Source organism: Dicentrarchus labrax, unplaced genomic scaffold, assembly GCF_905237075.1.
Source record: "Dicentrarchus labrax unplaced genomic scaffold, dlabrax2021, whole genome shotgun sequence".
NCBI lineage: Eukaryota > Metazoa > Chordata > Actinopteri > Moronidae > Dicentrarchus > Dicentrarchus labrax.
In genome coordinates this window covers 12,999,473-13,017,049 of record NW_026136711.1, presented here as the reverse complement: position 1 = coordinate 13,017,049, position 17,577 = coordinate 12,999,473, and the positions used below count along the sequence as shown (strand labels likewise).

Here is a 17,577-nt window from a genome sequence, read left to right as displayed (position 1 = left end):
ATACTGCTGAGCTATAACGATATCCTGACCTCCATGACCTCCACTCCTGGCATTAATAATATAATTTTAAAAAAGCGATTGGCTGGCATGCCATCGCTTGGGCGACGTTTCTTCAAAAGAGTGATCGAGTAAGAATGCCCACTAAAAATTAATGAATCCACGATAGCACTCCTAATTCATTCTTAATTCACTTAATTCATTTAAAGCTTTAAGTGATAAGGGTAGGTAATGTATTTCAGAAGCATTTCTTGTTATTTGTTGAAATTATTTTTACATCCTTAAAGAAATCAATAAATCAGATGCTCTGAAAAAAATCCAGTATTACTCACACTGTTTATTATTATATTTCATATGTCACTATGTGAATGTAAATGTGTATACATTTAAATAATGCACATGGGTGAATAGGTGTTATTATGCAGGGTCATCACAATATGGCATTTCACTGATTCTGATATGCAATGTATCTTCCATAATGAATGCAAATGGTAAAAAAGGCAAACCAAAAAAAAAAAAATGTGGTCACAAAAAACATTGACACTGTTGCTTTCACAGGCAGGGAACCATCGACTTCACACTGGAAAAAGCGGAGGTGGAGGTGGTTACTGCACACTGATGGAAACTGAATGGCTGGCAGTAACAGCATGAAGATGGCGACAATACAAGTGTAATATCCTGTAAGACTGAGGCTGCATATTCTTTTGAAGTTCAAGAACTCATTGTGAGATCATTTAGATGAGCAGCAGCCTCAGTGGCCTCTGACTCAACCAGAAGAGGACACGACATGGGGTCCAGCTGGTGTACATAAAGGCACACAAACGCACAAAGTCCTAAGAGGGTCGTATTATCCCTCACTACTTCAGACAAAGACAGAAGTGAAAGGGCCGTGGACGAGCCAACTCTCAGCACTAACTGCTACTGTCAGCGCTTTTCACCAGAGACTCGGCTTCATTTTCTGAAGGGGGAAGATGAAAGTGGTCTTAAAAGGCGCTTGAACTACTGAAGTGCACGAGCGGCTCTAGTGGGGACTGTGAATGAGGAGGGAGGGGGTGCGCAGTAAGGAGAGGTCTGGCCATGTTCCATGTTTTAACCATGTTTGACAATACGATATATTTGCCTGTCCCTAGTTGAAAAGGAAGTGGGTCCCATGTGTCTATAAGGTGTATAGTACTGCTCCCCTTTTTCGTTCAACGCACTCTTAAAGCGTTCGGTTTGTCCAAACATTTTCTTAGTCATTGGTGAGACAAGACTGGTATCAAACACAGAGAGCATAATACAATTTGATGACAAAGGACCTTATACAATACTGCTATCCAAATCCAGGTAGGCAAAAATTGGAACCAAACTGGAGCAAGTACGAAGAAAAGGCACACAGAGGTAAAAGCGACGGGAGAAAAAAATAATAATCACCATTGCTTCTTACAAATTCACTGCTCAATGAAGCATGGAATAGCCTTAATAAAACATGCAATTTAGGGCCAGTATTATCCAGATAATGGCTTTATTACTGAGCAAGTGTTGGAACACAATGACATAAAAGAGGAACTGAAGCATGAGTGATGCTTATGTGCCATAGTAGCATATTACTACTCAATGCCCAAGACAGGGCTTCAAAATCTCTGTTTGATTTGTGAAGTCCTACAGTCTACACTGCACATATTATACCAAAGAAAATAACAACCACGTGTATAGAGGCATCTCATTTTAGCTAATCAAATACATTTTATAGCACTAAGCATTTCTGATCAAATAAACTTCTTTTGGTTGTTTTATGCATCATAGAAACGTGTTAGTGTGCATTATGTCACACTTCATGCGTTTATTAGCTGTCTATATCTACAGCACCAATTCTATGGAAGTCAAGGAGTATGAACACACTGGACAGATTCAATTCAATTCAATTCAATTGTGTGTGTATAGTGCCAAATCATAACAGAAGTTACCTCAGGACACTTTTTAAAATAGACCTTACTCCTTATAAATTATTTACAGAGACCCAACAGTTCCCACCATTTCGAACAGATCATTCAGATAAAATATTTTAAAAAAATGAATGTTTGAATGTAAGTTAGTCTAAAATGAAAAGTGAGGGCCCTACAGTAAATGTTCATTAAAAAATAAGTCTAACTTTAAAAAGTGGTAAACATCTGCACTTAAAAATGTCTCCACTGCCATACTAAAGGTCAAAGTCCTCTCAGTCCTCTGAAGGAAACCGAAAATTAAAACAAAAGCAGATGTGAATAAATAAACAGCTATGCTACGCAGCATCTCCACTGGCCAGTAAGGATGGTGGAGAGGGGAGCATAAGAAGGACTCGGGTAAGATACAAACATCATGGATGGGTAAGGAAGTCCTCAGAACGGCTTGTGGTGATACCCATGGTGGGGAGGAGTATTTCTATGACAGATGGTACAGGCTAGGCAGTATGTTGGGTTAGTGAAGAAGCATATGGTACTCTCTAGATGATCTCATACACCATCGCCAGGCCCAGTCGGAGGTGTAAATGCATCTCTGCACTCTGCCAGAGAAAGCAGAACCATTGATATTACCAGCAAAAATAATGTGGAGGCACACCAAGTGTGAGGATGAGTGTTACACCACATCTTATATCTGTCTTTACATGATTTTGCATTTTATTTCAGCCCCTTACTAATAAACCATTCTGATGTATCACCACTACTGACAACTGAAAATGTTACATAAAGTAAAGACCAAGATTGATATTTTAAGATATTCTTATAATGTTCATTGCACGCATCAAATAACAAATCCCGGATGAGGATTTTATTGTGCCTCCCAGTTGTTGTCAGTTAGAGCTGCTCTGGCCTTTTACGCTACTGGGTTCTTCCAACATGCCCTTGGCTCTGTGTCTGGTATATCCCATGTCTCTCCACACTGTTAGTGATGGGGAAAGGAGTGGATGTGTCTGGGAGTCTATCCAGCAGAGGCTGTTGTGCAGGGTGTCTCCTCTGCACCTCAGTGAACAATGGGAAACCCATACCACAATGAGAGGAAAAATCTAATTATTGCACCCATCCCCAGGTTTACTGGTGCATGCCTCCACTACTTGTCCATTTTGCTGCAGGTTTGATTGTTGCAGTCTCCTCATGCTTTCCTTTCAGCAGATACGGTACACCGTGCAGCCTTTGACTTCACACTGGATGACGCAGCACTTATTGATAATTTAGAGCTTAATGAAACCGATCTTACTATACATCTTATTACAATATTGGACAACTACAAAACCCGCCACACACCAGAATGTTTGCAATGAGCCTGTTTCTGTAGCTGCTCATCTGACTTCATATGCAATTTATTTTAATCCATAAATCATCTGAATGTGCATTTACTTTACATTAAATTCATGCACTGCATCTGAAACCAACCAAAAATGCGTAAGTCTCCAGGAAAAGACAAACACTAACTGCAGACGTGGCACAATACACTTAAAGCCAGTATTTTGTGGAAAGATTTGCAGATCATAGGCCAGAGGCATAGAGGGGGGCTAACTGCCACAGAGTGTAGATACACACAACAACAGCGTCCTTGGCCTTGAGCTACTTTTATTTACACAACTTCTAAGGCACAGTGTGACCCTCATTGCCTCAACTTTAAGGGCTCTTGAAGCTCCACTAGCCAAAAAAGAGCCTCTCCTCTTTCTAGAAAGTAATAAACTACTATATATATATATAGCCTGGCTGACAAAATGTTTGCAGTGCAGGAAGTGATGTTTACCTCAGCCAACTACATTCTGAGTGCTTTTAAGTATGCCAACTTAAGACAGCGACGCATGGCAGATTGAAACTGATGGAGAGGCATTTCTAAGATGAGTAGATCCTACAGATCTCTTTCTTTCCCTCTCTCTCATACACCATCACAAAAAGCACAAGCATAACCAAATCTGCCTGCACACACACACACGCCTGCCTCATCAATGAGTTAATGTCAAGGTAGCTTGCGATTATTCAGTAAGTCAACATATCAAATTAACCATCCCTCTAATAAGCACACATGAGATTTGACAGCCATGCATAAAAACTCCTCTGTTTATACTGAATATTCATAATAGAGTGAAATAAATTAAAATGCTTCCTACCTCTGTTAATTGTCATTCTGGTAGTGGGGCTGTGCGCTAAGCACAAACAAGTGAAAGAGAGGCGCAGAGGTAGACTGAGGTGAACGAGGAGTGGGAGAAATTAAAGCAACTTTAAAAATTGAAAACAAGACAGAGCTCACAAAAACAGAAAGATACAGAAAATGTAATCACAACACAATTTGTCAAAGGAAAGTCAGAAGATGACAACGTTAAAGAAGGACAACATTTTCTGAACTCATCTGATATGTGGTGTTCATATATACAATATATGTTTTGCTACCATTCATCACACAGGCTCAACATGCGGTGGAGATAAGAATCCACAGCAATGTTTTCTTCCATCGCCGCTTTGTCAATGAATGATTGCTGGGGGAGGCAGGAGGCATGGCAGACATGAAGGGCTCTCGCAGCAAGGAAGGGGAGGGAAAATGTGGTTTTGATTTAGAATTCAGACTGAAAATCCATCAAGATTTGCTCAACAGATGCATCTGTCAAGCGGGTGGCGACACACAAAGTGGACTGCATAATCACATTCTCTTTGGCTTTAGCAGGGCACAGGTATTTGTATGTGTGTGTGTGTGTATATTTGAGTGCGTGTGCATGGCTGTGCATATTTGCTTCGAAGGCATAGAAGAAATCTATATTCATTACTGGACTTGAGTCTGATATCTCAAACCTGGTAGATAGCAACCAGGTCTTTGTGGAAAATACTGGTATACATACAGCATAATGTATATACACTGTATATCTGTGTATTTACGAATGTGCTCACATCAGTGAAAAAGGAAAAGCTGTTCAGTCTTGAATTGACTGAAGCTATATGCTGTTATCAATAATATATTTAGACAATGCAGACGGGGATCTGCCAAAGAAGAAAACCTCTTCCAAATCTGTATACCCACAAGTCTTTAAAAGATGGGGTTATTTGAATAGTGTTACCAAGTACAGTACTAGTGATGCACAAGTCACAAAACTCTTTCAGGTAATTTACTGGGTGTTTCCACACTTTACACTTGCATCATGAGATGTGCATGTACTGAAAGCTTCACATTTTTTTTCCCATACTGAGATGGATTGAATAAGTGGCTTTACTCAAACCTTTTTTTGTCCATCTGATAAAATTATGCTTTTCTTTCTCTTTAGATTAATAGTTACTAATTAGTGTGTGGAGTGAGACGCTCTCGTACTTAAGTGCTCTCTTACGTAAGTCCTTGGTTGTTTCTGACGAAGCACTGAGCCAAATGCGCTAATAAAAGATACTTGATCTTATATATTTTTTATGGGCTGTACCATTTTCCTAACCTCTTTTAGGTCACATTTTAGGAAGCACAGAAATGTAAGTGCTACTGAAACTTGAGTGTCAGCATGCCATAGTAGCATCGCATTACACACATCAATTATAGATTCTGCCAGAGAAAGATTTACTTGTATTTTCCACTTCACAGCTGAAGAGCATAGCACATTTTTAGAAGGACAAATGAGTATTGTCCAAGTTCTATAACCAGACAAAAGGACTGGATACCTGAATGCCTGTTGACAGTATATAAAATTAATGGACAGAGCTTCCGGGGCTGTGAAGTGAAGCCAAGGTGGAAGTTGCCCCCGCCTAAAGATTTTCCTAGTCGACTAGTCGTTAGATAACGCCAACAGTCAACCAGTCGTCACACATTTATTAATTTAATTATCTAAATATTTATACAGCAGCCTGTTAAATGATATTGGAAAAAGCAGTTATGGACCTGAATGTGTCAGAAAAACCAGCAAGGAGACTGAACATTTAGTTCACAGTTTACATCACACATCACACAGGTCTCAAAACACAGAATAAATAACTTCCATCTTCACTAAAACAAATACTGGCAGACTTCAATCGATGTATAACGTGAAGAGTTACTTAAAAATTAATTCACTACAAACTCGCTCATCTTCCTTATGCCTCTTTCATGCCTCTCCTGTCACTGCCGGAACCCATTGTGTCTTCATCCCCAAAATAGTCCAGGTCGGAGCCCAGTTCAAGTTGGGCTCTTTGGCAAAAAAAGGTCAGATAGTATTGAGTCTTATGGAAAAATGCCCATACTTTTCACTTTATTTATTACCTCATTAAACAGTTTCCTAATTAGTTCAGTGGTCTCAATCCTTAGTATAAATTCTTCTTATAGACACCATGATGGTTTTTTTGTAAATTATGGTCCCATTTAGAGTAAACAATAGACAATAAAGCAGGGTCTACGTTACGGTGTATTTATCTGTAATACGGGAACATGTGCGACCAGACAAGCTACCATTGTTTCCTGCTACAGACTGGTGACGTACTCATTGCTGGACTTATTTTTCAACCTATGTCACGCTAGGTTCACACTTGTGAATGGCTAAAATCTGTTGAGACAGTTAATATTGACAAGTGTGACAACTTAATAAAAAACAGTTTCAATCAAAACATTTCAAGATTAAACGTTACGTAACTTCAAGGTCCAAAAGTTTATTTTTCAAAACTACAGCTTGGTGCTCAGGCTGTCAAACAGACAACACAAACATTAAAAGCTTGGGTGTGAGACTGGTGGATTTGGGTCATTGGGTTTGGACAGACAGCAGGAGTTAGTGTGCCATTCTCTTAATGTCCCAGTGGAGCGCACATTACAAACACTTTGGACTTTCTGATAACTCCCTGCACGGCTCACCCAGTATGGGGCCACAGAAATCAAACCTTACTTTCCATGAGCCATTAGCTGGTTGTGAGTCCCCCATCTGCCACAATGTAAACTCTCCCTTAAGAGTTGTCATTCAAGTTAAAAGGAAATCAGTGGTCCATGTCGGATACTTTTTTTTTTATGTTTTGAGAGAGGAGAAGAAAGATTTTAAGCTATTTGTCCCCGGCGGTAATAGAACAAATCAATCTGGGTCCACTTTAGGAGAGTTGGACCACTTTACAGTACATGAGAGGAGCGAGAGGAGTTTCTATATAGCATAGCTGCAATTGAACTGTCAACTTAACTACACTTCATGGTTAAGTGAGCGCAGCAGAGAGGAGAATACTAGTTGGTGTGCATGTGTTAAAGTGTAAGTTTACCCTACGCATGTCATTCATCTGTGTATGTGCTTCTATGCTTGACTGGTTCATTCTATTGTGTATGCAGGAAACCAAGGACTCGCAGCAGGATATCAGCACCACAAAGAAATCTATTGGAGTTGCTCCTAGTCAGTTCAGATACCCCAACCATCCATATTCCCTGTACAGATCCATACCCCATACAGTGGAAAGCCATGAAACAGAGCTCTATCCAAGGCTGGCTTCATACCCTGCCCCACCCTCACCCCGAGGGAGCCAGAGCTCGGCAGTCTCAGTTTGCCTTTCAGCTCAACAGATCTTAACTAAAGAGGTTACTGATCTTCCTCTTTCTCTCATTCCCCATCACATTCATGTATGACCTAAAGTGGCCCAAGAGTAAGCCGTGCACATTCATGTGAAGGCATTAAAAGACACTGTGTATCTGAAGAAATGAAGCGTCAGTAGATGCTCGCTTGCATGCTTAAACAGTGAGCCAGCAGTAGTCACAGCATATAAAAAGTGGGGGACCATTTCACAAGTAGCAATATCGTTACCATGGCATGGCTAGGATAAATGTAGGCACAGCAACATGAACAAAACATTTACCGGCATCCAACCTATTACTCTCATTATTTAGTTTCTCAACATGCTAAAGTAAAGTTCAGCTGGCAAACAACCAAAACACTCCATCATTGAGCTTGAGCGGTTAGCCCTCGACCGTAGCAGTTGTGTAAAATGCACACACACACACACACACACACACACACACACACACACACACACACACACACACACACACACACACACACACACACACACACACACACACACACACACACACACACAGACCAAAGCTTGGCCATAAATGGAGATGAGAAGATAAAGCAGCTCTGAAGTACACTGTGGGAATAGAGGTGTTGATTTATTAAGTCAACTGCAAATTATTGTCAGAGCTGCAGAGATTTGCGTTGGCGCATATTTTCAATTTAACTGGGAATTCACTAACAGTTGTGATGTAAGTGGTCATAGCCACAGTCCAGTTCATTTGAATGCACTGCTGCTAATTAAGACCTGATGCTGCGCTATTAACAGCTCTCGTCCATTTCTGTAAAGCAATGGAGCGAAAAAAAGAAAGTGTAAGTTCTACTGCTACTGAGCTTGAAATACTGGTTGAAGAAACAAATATTTCTGAGCTGCAGTCACACAATTATTTTTACTGCAGTGGACAATCTGCAATGATAAATCAATTTTAGCCCCCATTTGTATAAAGTACATGTCCTTATTCACATACAGTATTTTAACCTATGTAGTTCAACACAGAAATGTCATAATCTCATTGATTTTACAAATAACTTAAACATGCAGTTTTGCTTGGGCCCACTTTTCACTCCCCAGGACAAAACTTCAGTGCAGCCCCGTAACTATGTCATAACAAGGGACAAATGCTATCAAACTTGTTAGCATCTAAAAAACAAAAAAAAGAACAGCAAATTCTGAGTTATAAGTAAATCAACCCTTAAGTCTGGCCTTCTTCCCGAGTTTTCTATTTCTCCATTTCTTCCACTACCAAGCAATATAGGTACTGTCATGAAAATATATATCCTCTTCCTCCTATTCAGTTTATCTTTGTCTGCATCGTAACCAGGGCCACTGAAAGCAGCACCCCAGGCGCTGGAGCCTAAGAGTGGCACCTTGCTGGCTGACAACCAACCGGGATGCACTATCAGAAAGCCGCTGCTGTAGTTGGAGAGGACACTGAATAAAATATAAAGCTGAGGGTGGAAAATATACACTGTATGTATTGGGCAGTTTGGTGTGTGGGAAGAAAATAGAACAGGGAAGGTAGGGGATAGAAGAGAAAGCTATGTGTGGGTGCATACAAATGTGTGTTAAACCATCTTTGTTCATGCGAGTACAATGCATTTGTGAAGATTTGTGTTACATGAATAAAATTAGAGTTTCAGTCACTTCCTTGCATGGCTTTGTTCGAGTGTGTGGGGGCAATAATCTTAACTGTAACCAAGGCCATAAATAAATTAAAACAAAAAAAAAATAAAATAAAACAAAAAACTAACGTGAGACACTGAACACGAGAGGTTGTGAAACAGATTAGCACGTGTGAGTGCATGATAACAAACTGAGCAGGCAAAACCACTAAGCTAAAAAAAAACAGGCTTCTGCACATAAGCAAACAGCATAAAGACGCGATTAAACTTGATACAACTTCAACCCTGATTAGCAACAGCCATTTGCACATCCTGTAGCAGGACCAAAGAGCCATGCGGCACAAATAGAACTGTTAAGGTTTCACAGTGCACAGCAGTACAATCACACAGTAATTACAACCAAACCACGCTTTACAAAACCTTACAACTAAGTCATTATCAACACTGTAATGTAATATAAGTAAAAAAAATAATTATTTTATGTGTAAATCTGTCCAAGATGAGAACACTTGTGCAGTGAAGTGCTGTGGTGGCCACATGCTTAAGGAAAGAACAGACAATTTCCTGTGTATTTCAGCAAGCTTCACGTGTTGCTGGAGCAAAGTGCACCACAAAAAGATGACAACAGTTCGACTCATTCCAGATCATATTGCCATGCCATCAAAAGACAGACTGGCAAACATGACAAAACCAAAATTGTATGAAATAAAAGTCATGCTACTGGGCGCAGAACACACACCGATCACCTGCACAGACCTATCAGTTTATTTGTCACAGAGCTAATCTCAAACCAACCAGGCTGGAATGAGGCTGATAATCGAACCTCAATACATTTTAAAGGACCAGTGTGTAGGATTCAGGAACTGGCTGTGAAGTGTGAACTACAATGGCCCCAAAAACCCTGTGAAAAACTTAAAAAGGCCCCATCTACAGTTTGGTTTGTCTGTTCTGGGCTACTGTAGAAACATGGTGGTGCAACATAGCGGACCCCATGGAGGGTGATCCACAGTGTCTGAAAATGGCTCATTCTAAGCAACCAAAACACAATTACTATATTCAGGTAATAAAGAAACCATAACAATGAATATTATATCCCATTTCTGCAAATAGATCCTTCTAAATGTTACACCTTTAAGTTCCAACTCAAATGTGTCCACAGCACCAAAAGTTAGCACTGAATGCTTTGCTGGGTCTTGATGACAATTTGGTCTGCTGAATTTTACAATATTTGATTTTGAAAAAGTTGTAGAGCCATGACTGCTTGTACAGATAAAAATATTCCTCAAAGTAAGGTATCGATGAAAGGTGTAATTTTATTACTAATACCTTAACTCAGATATCTTATTGACAACTAACCCTAGAGTGGTCTGCTCCCTTCTTTATTTAAGTGGCTTTTGTGCGTGTGTCCCCTTTACTCACTGAGTCTCTTTGCAGCGTCTAGGGCCTCAGAAGCTGTGTCAGCCACATAGAATCGCTGGACAGCCACGCCACTCTCTTGCATCAGCTTCTTGCTCTGATACTCTTGCAGATTCAGCCATCTCCTGGGACTCAACCAGGTGCACTGGAGGGGAGGAAGGGGAGAAGGGAGAGGCAGAATGAAGTGTGACTTGTAGGTGAAACATAGTTAACACGGTGCTATAAAAGGTACCCATCTTGAAGGTTCCATCATGTCTAATGATAACAGTTTTTCCTCTTCAGCTCTCCAAGCCTGTGCACTCTCTGCTGCGGTGTTTTACATTATACAACACCAAAACATGTCTAACACCTGTCTCAGAGTGCACAGGCTACATACTTTCTCCTCTTCCCTCCGCCTGGTCTCCTCCCTCCTACCATCTCTCTCGCTCTCTACCCTTTTCCAGTAATGAGGCAGGCAACCGGGCCTAAGCTGCAGGACAGGTCTGGAGCTGTTTGCTCCATCAGCAGACGCAGGCCCTGTCAGCTCCAGCTGTTGTTGCTATTAAAAGAAAATTGGCTTTTTAATGTGACGGGGAGACACAGGCTGTGTTAGAGTTAAAATCCCGCTGCACCAGCACACACTACTGTTTGCACGTGTGTGTGTGTGTGTGTGTGTGTGTGTGTGTGTGTGTGTGTGTGTGTGTGTGTGTGTGTGTGTGTGTGTGTGTGTGAGAATGCATGTGTGGGAAGGTGTGCGTGCATATAAATGTTTTCACAGGAAAGATCTTCAGGGAGTCGTTAAGGAGAGAAAGGCCATTAAAGTGAAAGGAAAACAAGGATTGCGAGGTAAATTACAGTTTGGCATATAAATAATGCTTCAGTGGGTGTATTTCCTTACCCAGTGAAGATTAAACTACAATGATAATAACATCAGGACTGCGCCGCATTATGTTGCTGAGTCAAGTTAAACTGACCTAAGCTGTTATCCACTGTTACTCTGATAAGGCTACAATATTTGTTATTTGAGAACAGCTGCATGAATATAACAGGCACGTGTCCATACTATAATGCATAAGATGATGACATCTTGTGATACTATTAAGATGTTATTGTATAGTATGTTGTTGGCATACACCACCATTAATGTATACTACCGGAATATTGTTAGTAATACATTGTCAACATTGCATCAATACAGCAAAATCAAAAGCTCCATCGCACCAGCTGTGCTTAAGTCTGCACGGTCGATATTCTGCTCTTAACAAAAACCATTAGGCCTAGTTTTTAAAAGAAGCAGCCTGCTGCTTCAGGTTGGTTCTGTGCTTGTCGGTGGGAAAAATACTTTTCTGTGGGACGGGCACACAAACTAAAATACGGCAATTGCATCAAGCAGCGCACCACACCTTGAAATTGAATCTACGTCCTTCTAAATTGACAACAAAAGGTGGACAACTGACATGACCAGATAATAGAATGACCAGAAAATAGTGGTCCTGTGAATATTTAGGTGACCTTACTACTAGTTTCTCCAAGACAGTTGTATTCCCATGCATAATAACTAATTAAATAATCAGATACCCAAAGATTATCTGTAAATTGTTTGCATGTGTGTATAAGAAATAGATAAACACATGTATATATGCATGCATATCACACTGCATGTCACTGCATATACAAGGAAAGAATAATGAAGGATGAATTTAACAGCAACAAAGATAGAGGAGCTGATCAATCAAATCTTTTTTAAGACTTTACATACAGAAGGAACCAAAAAACAAACAAACTGTGATAACCAAGATGCTTTTGCGGACGTGTGGATGCACATGCACTGTGTGTGCGTTTTAGGCTGTAATTTGATTCAGTGGTGCATGGGGCGTGACAAGGCCACTCTGTGCCTTTTAAAGTCGTCAGTCACTCCATCATTCATGAGAGGGAAAGAATAGGAACACAGGGTGGAGGGGTTGGAAGGGAGCGTATTTGTTCAACATCTCTCAACCATTAAGTGATGCAGCGAGTCAAATGCAGCCCCAACTAACCCTTAATGGCTATTAGTAGTGATTAACCGCTATTGAGTTTGACATGGTCACTCTAATAGGGAAAAGGCAAGCCAAATCTTTTTTTAAATCTAGAATTAAGCACAATCAACAATGGACCTTCACTGAAAACAAAACCGCATCACTGGCAATTCACAATTCATGCCAAAACTAACTCCCTCTGTGCCACAGCACACTGTTAGAATGCTTTCACCATTCCAGCTCTCACGAGAGCCTGTCCGGAGACTTCATTAGAGTCAAAATGTGTTGTTTTCTAGGAGAAAAGTACATGTTGCCCCATATTGGCCTCTTCTCTCGCATAACTGCATACATTAATAAGGGGCATCTGCAGGTCACCTCTGCAATATCACACTATTCATATGTTTCAGTTATTGCAGTTTGTATGTGCACATGTGGAGTAATGCCTTCAATTCTATACCTCATAACAGCCAATACTGATGATGTGACTCTTTGACAGGAGTCTGGAGAGGTTCAAAGATAGGGCAATAACTCCAGGTTTGCATAAATATCTGCATGGCAACATAAATAAAAGAATACATCTAAAAAAAAAACGACTATAGGAAAATACTGGAACAGGATTTAGGAAAACCTAAAATAGTTTTGGACAGAATAGATCTGTCTGTTTGGTCAGTCTGTTGTTGAGCGAAACTTGGCAAGTGTGTTACTTAAAGCATTCACCCTTCTGCCTGTCGCTGATTCTTACATGTCCACTTTAGCGGAAGATATCCCACAGCTTTAACAAGCCAAGCTGCAGAACAACTTTTCTGTTTTGTGGACTCATTTGACTGCTGCCAGGTACCTGCAGGGCCTCCTCTCTTGAAACATCAACTTCCCTTGCCATTCAAACTGTTTGCCTTAGGAGAATCAGCTCTGTTGCCTGAATGCATGTCTCCATCTGTCAGTCTATCTTTTTGTCCACATTTCACTAAAGAAAATGGCAGATGGGAGTCTGTCACAGGACCAGGTTACACGTCTTTTCAACAGGAAGAATCATCATATCACACTAAGACATGTTAACTGACAAGTCTAACCCTTTTTTGTTAGATTTTAAACTGACTGACCCAAAAAATATAAAAATATGGTCAAGCCTGTACTGTGACACATTATCGTCACTTTTGGCTTCATTTTGAGAGAAACTTCAAGAGGTTCAAAATAACATTAGCAGCATAAATCCCCCTGCTGACTGCTGGCTCCAGCACCACTAATTCATGCATCACCAATTTGATCCAACAATTATTTTTAAAATGCTTGGAAATATTCATGTGATGTGTTCAAATGAAATCTCTCAACAGTTTGGTAATTCTGGCACATTAAATCATAAAAGACTAGGGATGAGAACTGATACCACTACCATTATCAATCCTGCTTATCGGCCCAATTCTTTGTCGATTCCTTTATTGATTCCTGATCAATTTTCTGTGTGAAAAAAGCCTACACAGGTTTTCAGCATCAGTACAACTGTTTTGTTATCTCTGAGTCTGAACACGGTGTAGAAAAGGAGTAGAGTTTTTAGCTTGAGTTTCTACATGAAGTGAAGCCACGCTTTGGACCATGACTCCTTGTTGCCAGAAGTTTTCAGAAGTGTAGACGAACAAGTTTGATGCCATTGTTTTTCAATGTGTAACTGTCAGAGAAACATGCTGGCATTGATAAAAGGAATTGATAAGCTTGGTGGTATAAAGATTGGATCGGATGCTTTATAACTGGTTCTCAAACAGAAACTGTTTTCAATTCCCATCCCTACCCATTACAAGTACAAGTTAAACCATGCTAGCCAATACAGAAAAGTATAGTAAGAACTACAAAACAGAAAGAATACAGAAAACATTTATGCCTCTTGGATAGACGACCATTGTTGTAGCACATAGACTCACAAACATGGGAGAATGTCCTAAAACTACTGGTGGATGACAATAATGTGACCTGAAAGCCACTGCTATAGTCTAAAAGGACAAAAAAGTATTTGATCCCAACACCTTTGCAGACGAAGAGGAAGCAATCATGTGAGTCTGTTATTATCATTTCCAAACTAGCTAAGTTCAAACCAGTGCATATCAATTAAAATGGCTTGTCTGTCACCCATAAAAGGGAGAAGTGAGGATGAGGAGGAAAGAGAGCTATGCAGACTTCCCAAAATAGCAGCTGCTGCTTACTGGAGAAGTCAAGTGGGGCTGGAGGTGTCCCTCCAGGCACTGACAGTTTCCTTGGGCAAAACACCAAAGAATGGAAAGACACCTAGGGCACTTTCTAGTATGTACCAGACCCACAGACAATTTTTTTTTAATCAAAGATGGGCTCTTACTTGGCACTCTAATAATACCTTCATCCGTACATAGCCTCCATGGAACTAGTCATTCAGTGATGTATTTTTACTTTAAAGTCTGCTGACTTTGATGTCTTATCTATAATGCTGTCAATGTGTGTACTGGTAATCAGGATAATATATTGATAATACAATTTAAATTGCACTTTTCTAAACACAGTTACAAAGTGTTTTACAGTAAGATCAAGGTAAAAAATCAGAGATAAATGATCAAATCTGCCGCAAAGAGACAACACATAGAACATTTCTGCTGCTGGAGTGGCAAATAACTGGATCGTTATTATCATTCATATTACTGTTATTCATTTCTGTTTACGTGGCCTTACTGGCCTAGTTTGAATTATTTACTTTCTATAATCTATCTCCAAAAGCAGGTTTACAGTACATAACTACAGAGATAGGAAGAAGCCATTAGCAGCTGAGCAAGTAATATTGAATATAAAAAACAATGTTGTTCAGATTATGCGCTGGGATCTTTCTCAACCTTCATACTTAGAGATTTTTCCTTCAGATAAGCCACCAGAAACACTTTTGAGACTGTTCCAAATTTAATTAGTAACAGTAACACTATACTTTCACTATATTATATTCATAAGTAGTACGTGTTTCTGACACACAGTGCCAAAATCATGAATAGTCAGGCCTGTGGCAAAAAAGCCAGGCGGAAGAGTGCGAAATGATTTTCAACTGATTGCATTAACATCCACATGTAAAACCATGGAGCGAGCTCTGGCCAGTTACTTGACCACCGCTGTGGTCACCATGCTAGATCCACCCCAGTTTGCATATAAGAGCGATAAAGGCACAGACGATGCTGTACTGACTCATCCTAAAGGGGACATATTATGCAAAGTTCACTTTTTTAGTGTTTGTACATTTGGGTATTTGGATGGCCTACCAACCCATGTTTCCCCCGCAAGTGCTGGCTATTATTTTATTTTATATATTAGGCAACTTTGAGCCAAAATGAGCTGTTGCAGCCTTGGGTAGTTAGTTGTACTAATTGTATTGTAAATTGCAATATAAAATGTATTATATTATTCTGTATTATATGCTGTATTACAAGTAACACTGAATCTGCCATGTTTTACAGATCATCTGAGTGACCTGCTGAACCTCAGGTGCTCCTAGACCCATCAAAGGGGGAAGCTTATCATGCCTCAGTCAAGTGACAGCCTAAAGACCACACAGTGGCAGCTGCAGCATCAGGGAAGTCTGGGCATCCACATGAAGACGCATCAGGATGAACACTGACCGCAGAGCTCCATTACCAGCCGACACTTCAGCGTACAAGAAACCCTTTACCTTGACGGAGGACCCGATTTTCAGTTTACATAAGTAGTTATATCTTTGCTAATTGCATCATACACACAATTTATATTTCTGTGCAACTGTAATATGAATGAAATATAAATAACGTGTTTTGTTTTTGAGGAGAGTTTTGGTCATTTTTATATGAATTCTGGTCCAATATGGTTTTAGATCAGTACCATGTTATTTCACAGGTTTTATGAAATATAACCTGCATGTAGTAGGGTTGAAAACCTGGTCCATGTAACTACTTGAGTTTTGCTCATAATTATGTAGTAAATAATGACTGTAAGTAATACAACACATTTCTGTTTCACAGTCAAACTTTATTATGATGTTGACATAATATAAATGATACGATATGTAGTATATATACAGTATTGTATACAGTATTTTGAAAGGGGTTCAAAGATATAATCGGCAGCTTTGACAGATATTGGAAGCATACATTTGGGAATAATTGTCTTACAAATACACGTTTCAAGTTAGTTATCAGTCTTACTATGAAATATGGATACAGTACAGCCCACAGTTGGTTCTTGAGCTGTTTTTACTACATACTACATAAGCAAGGTACTTTATTAGATCAGTAATTCATTATGTTATGTTGACATGTTGTACAGGATAAAGTATTCCAGGCAGGTTTCCATGGTCTCACTAAACTAATGTGCACAAAGAGAATAACAGATGAGAGGCTACAGTTATTATTATACTATTACTGTGATTACTTTGTTACATTGACCGGGTGTTTCTTAGAAACAATTGCTTGACTAATGTTTCATATCGTCTGTTTCGTATTGTACTTTCCATCCCCAGATCTTGGTAATTGCTGTAAGTGTTTACATAACATTCTATGCCAAATTCAAATACTAACACATTACTAGGGCTGGGTATTGTTAAGAACCTCACAATTCAATTTGATTCTTTCAGTCACAATTCGGTTCGATTCGATTCGATATTGATTTAAATGCTTCGATATCGATTCGGTAATAAGTAGAATTACACAAATAATTCATTGTACCTGTTGATAATTTTAAAAGCTTCGGGATGGCGACTTCCGTCATGTGTTTGCGTGTTGGTATGGCGTATCGTGGTTCGAGTGTGTATACCATCTTCTTAAAACCTCCGTTTTCCACGACACTGTGCGGCCGTAGGTCCTTACATATGAAGATGGCCACAGACTCCGTTATCTTCTGTGCGCAGGCAGAGTTTGGCGGCAGTTTTCAGAGGAAGGATCTGTCGAGTTGCGTCTGTTTTGAATCCACAGGCTAGTTTAACACTGCTGCTGCCTGCTTCGTTTGCCATGTTGTTGTTGTTGTGTGGTCGAGTGCGGCCTCCATCCGTACAACACAAATCACACACAGTTGTGCTCACCGCGCCCCCACGGGCCAGGGGCTTGAATTGAT

The 17,577-nt window shown here is 40.0% G+C and overlaps 1 protein-coding gene across 1 annotated transcript in view; it reads right to left on the bottom strand.

Moving 5' to 3' along the window:
* The window catches only part of suclg2 (succinate-CoA ligase GDP-forming subunit beta), a 91,775-nt gene that overhangs the window by 55,697 nt on the left and 18,501 nt on the right, over positions 1-17,577 (bottom strand). The window contains exon 2 of the mRNA XM_051414467.1: positions 10,508-10,649. Coding sequence (XP_051270427.1) covers positions 10,508-10,649 — 142 coding nt within the window. The remainder of the gene's footprint in view (positions 1-10,507; positions 10,650-17,577) is intronic.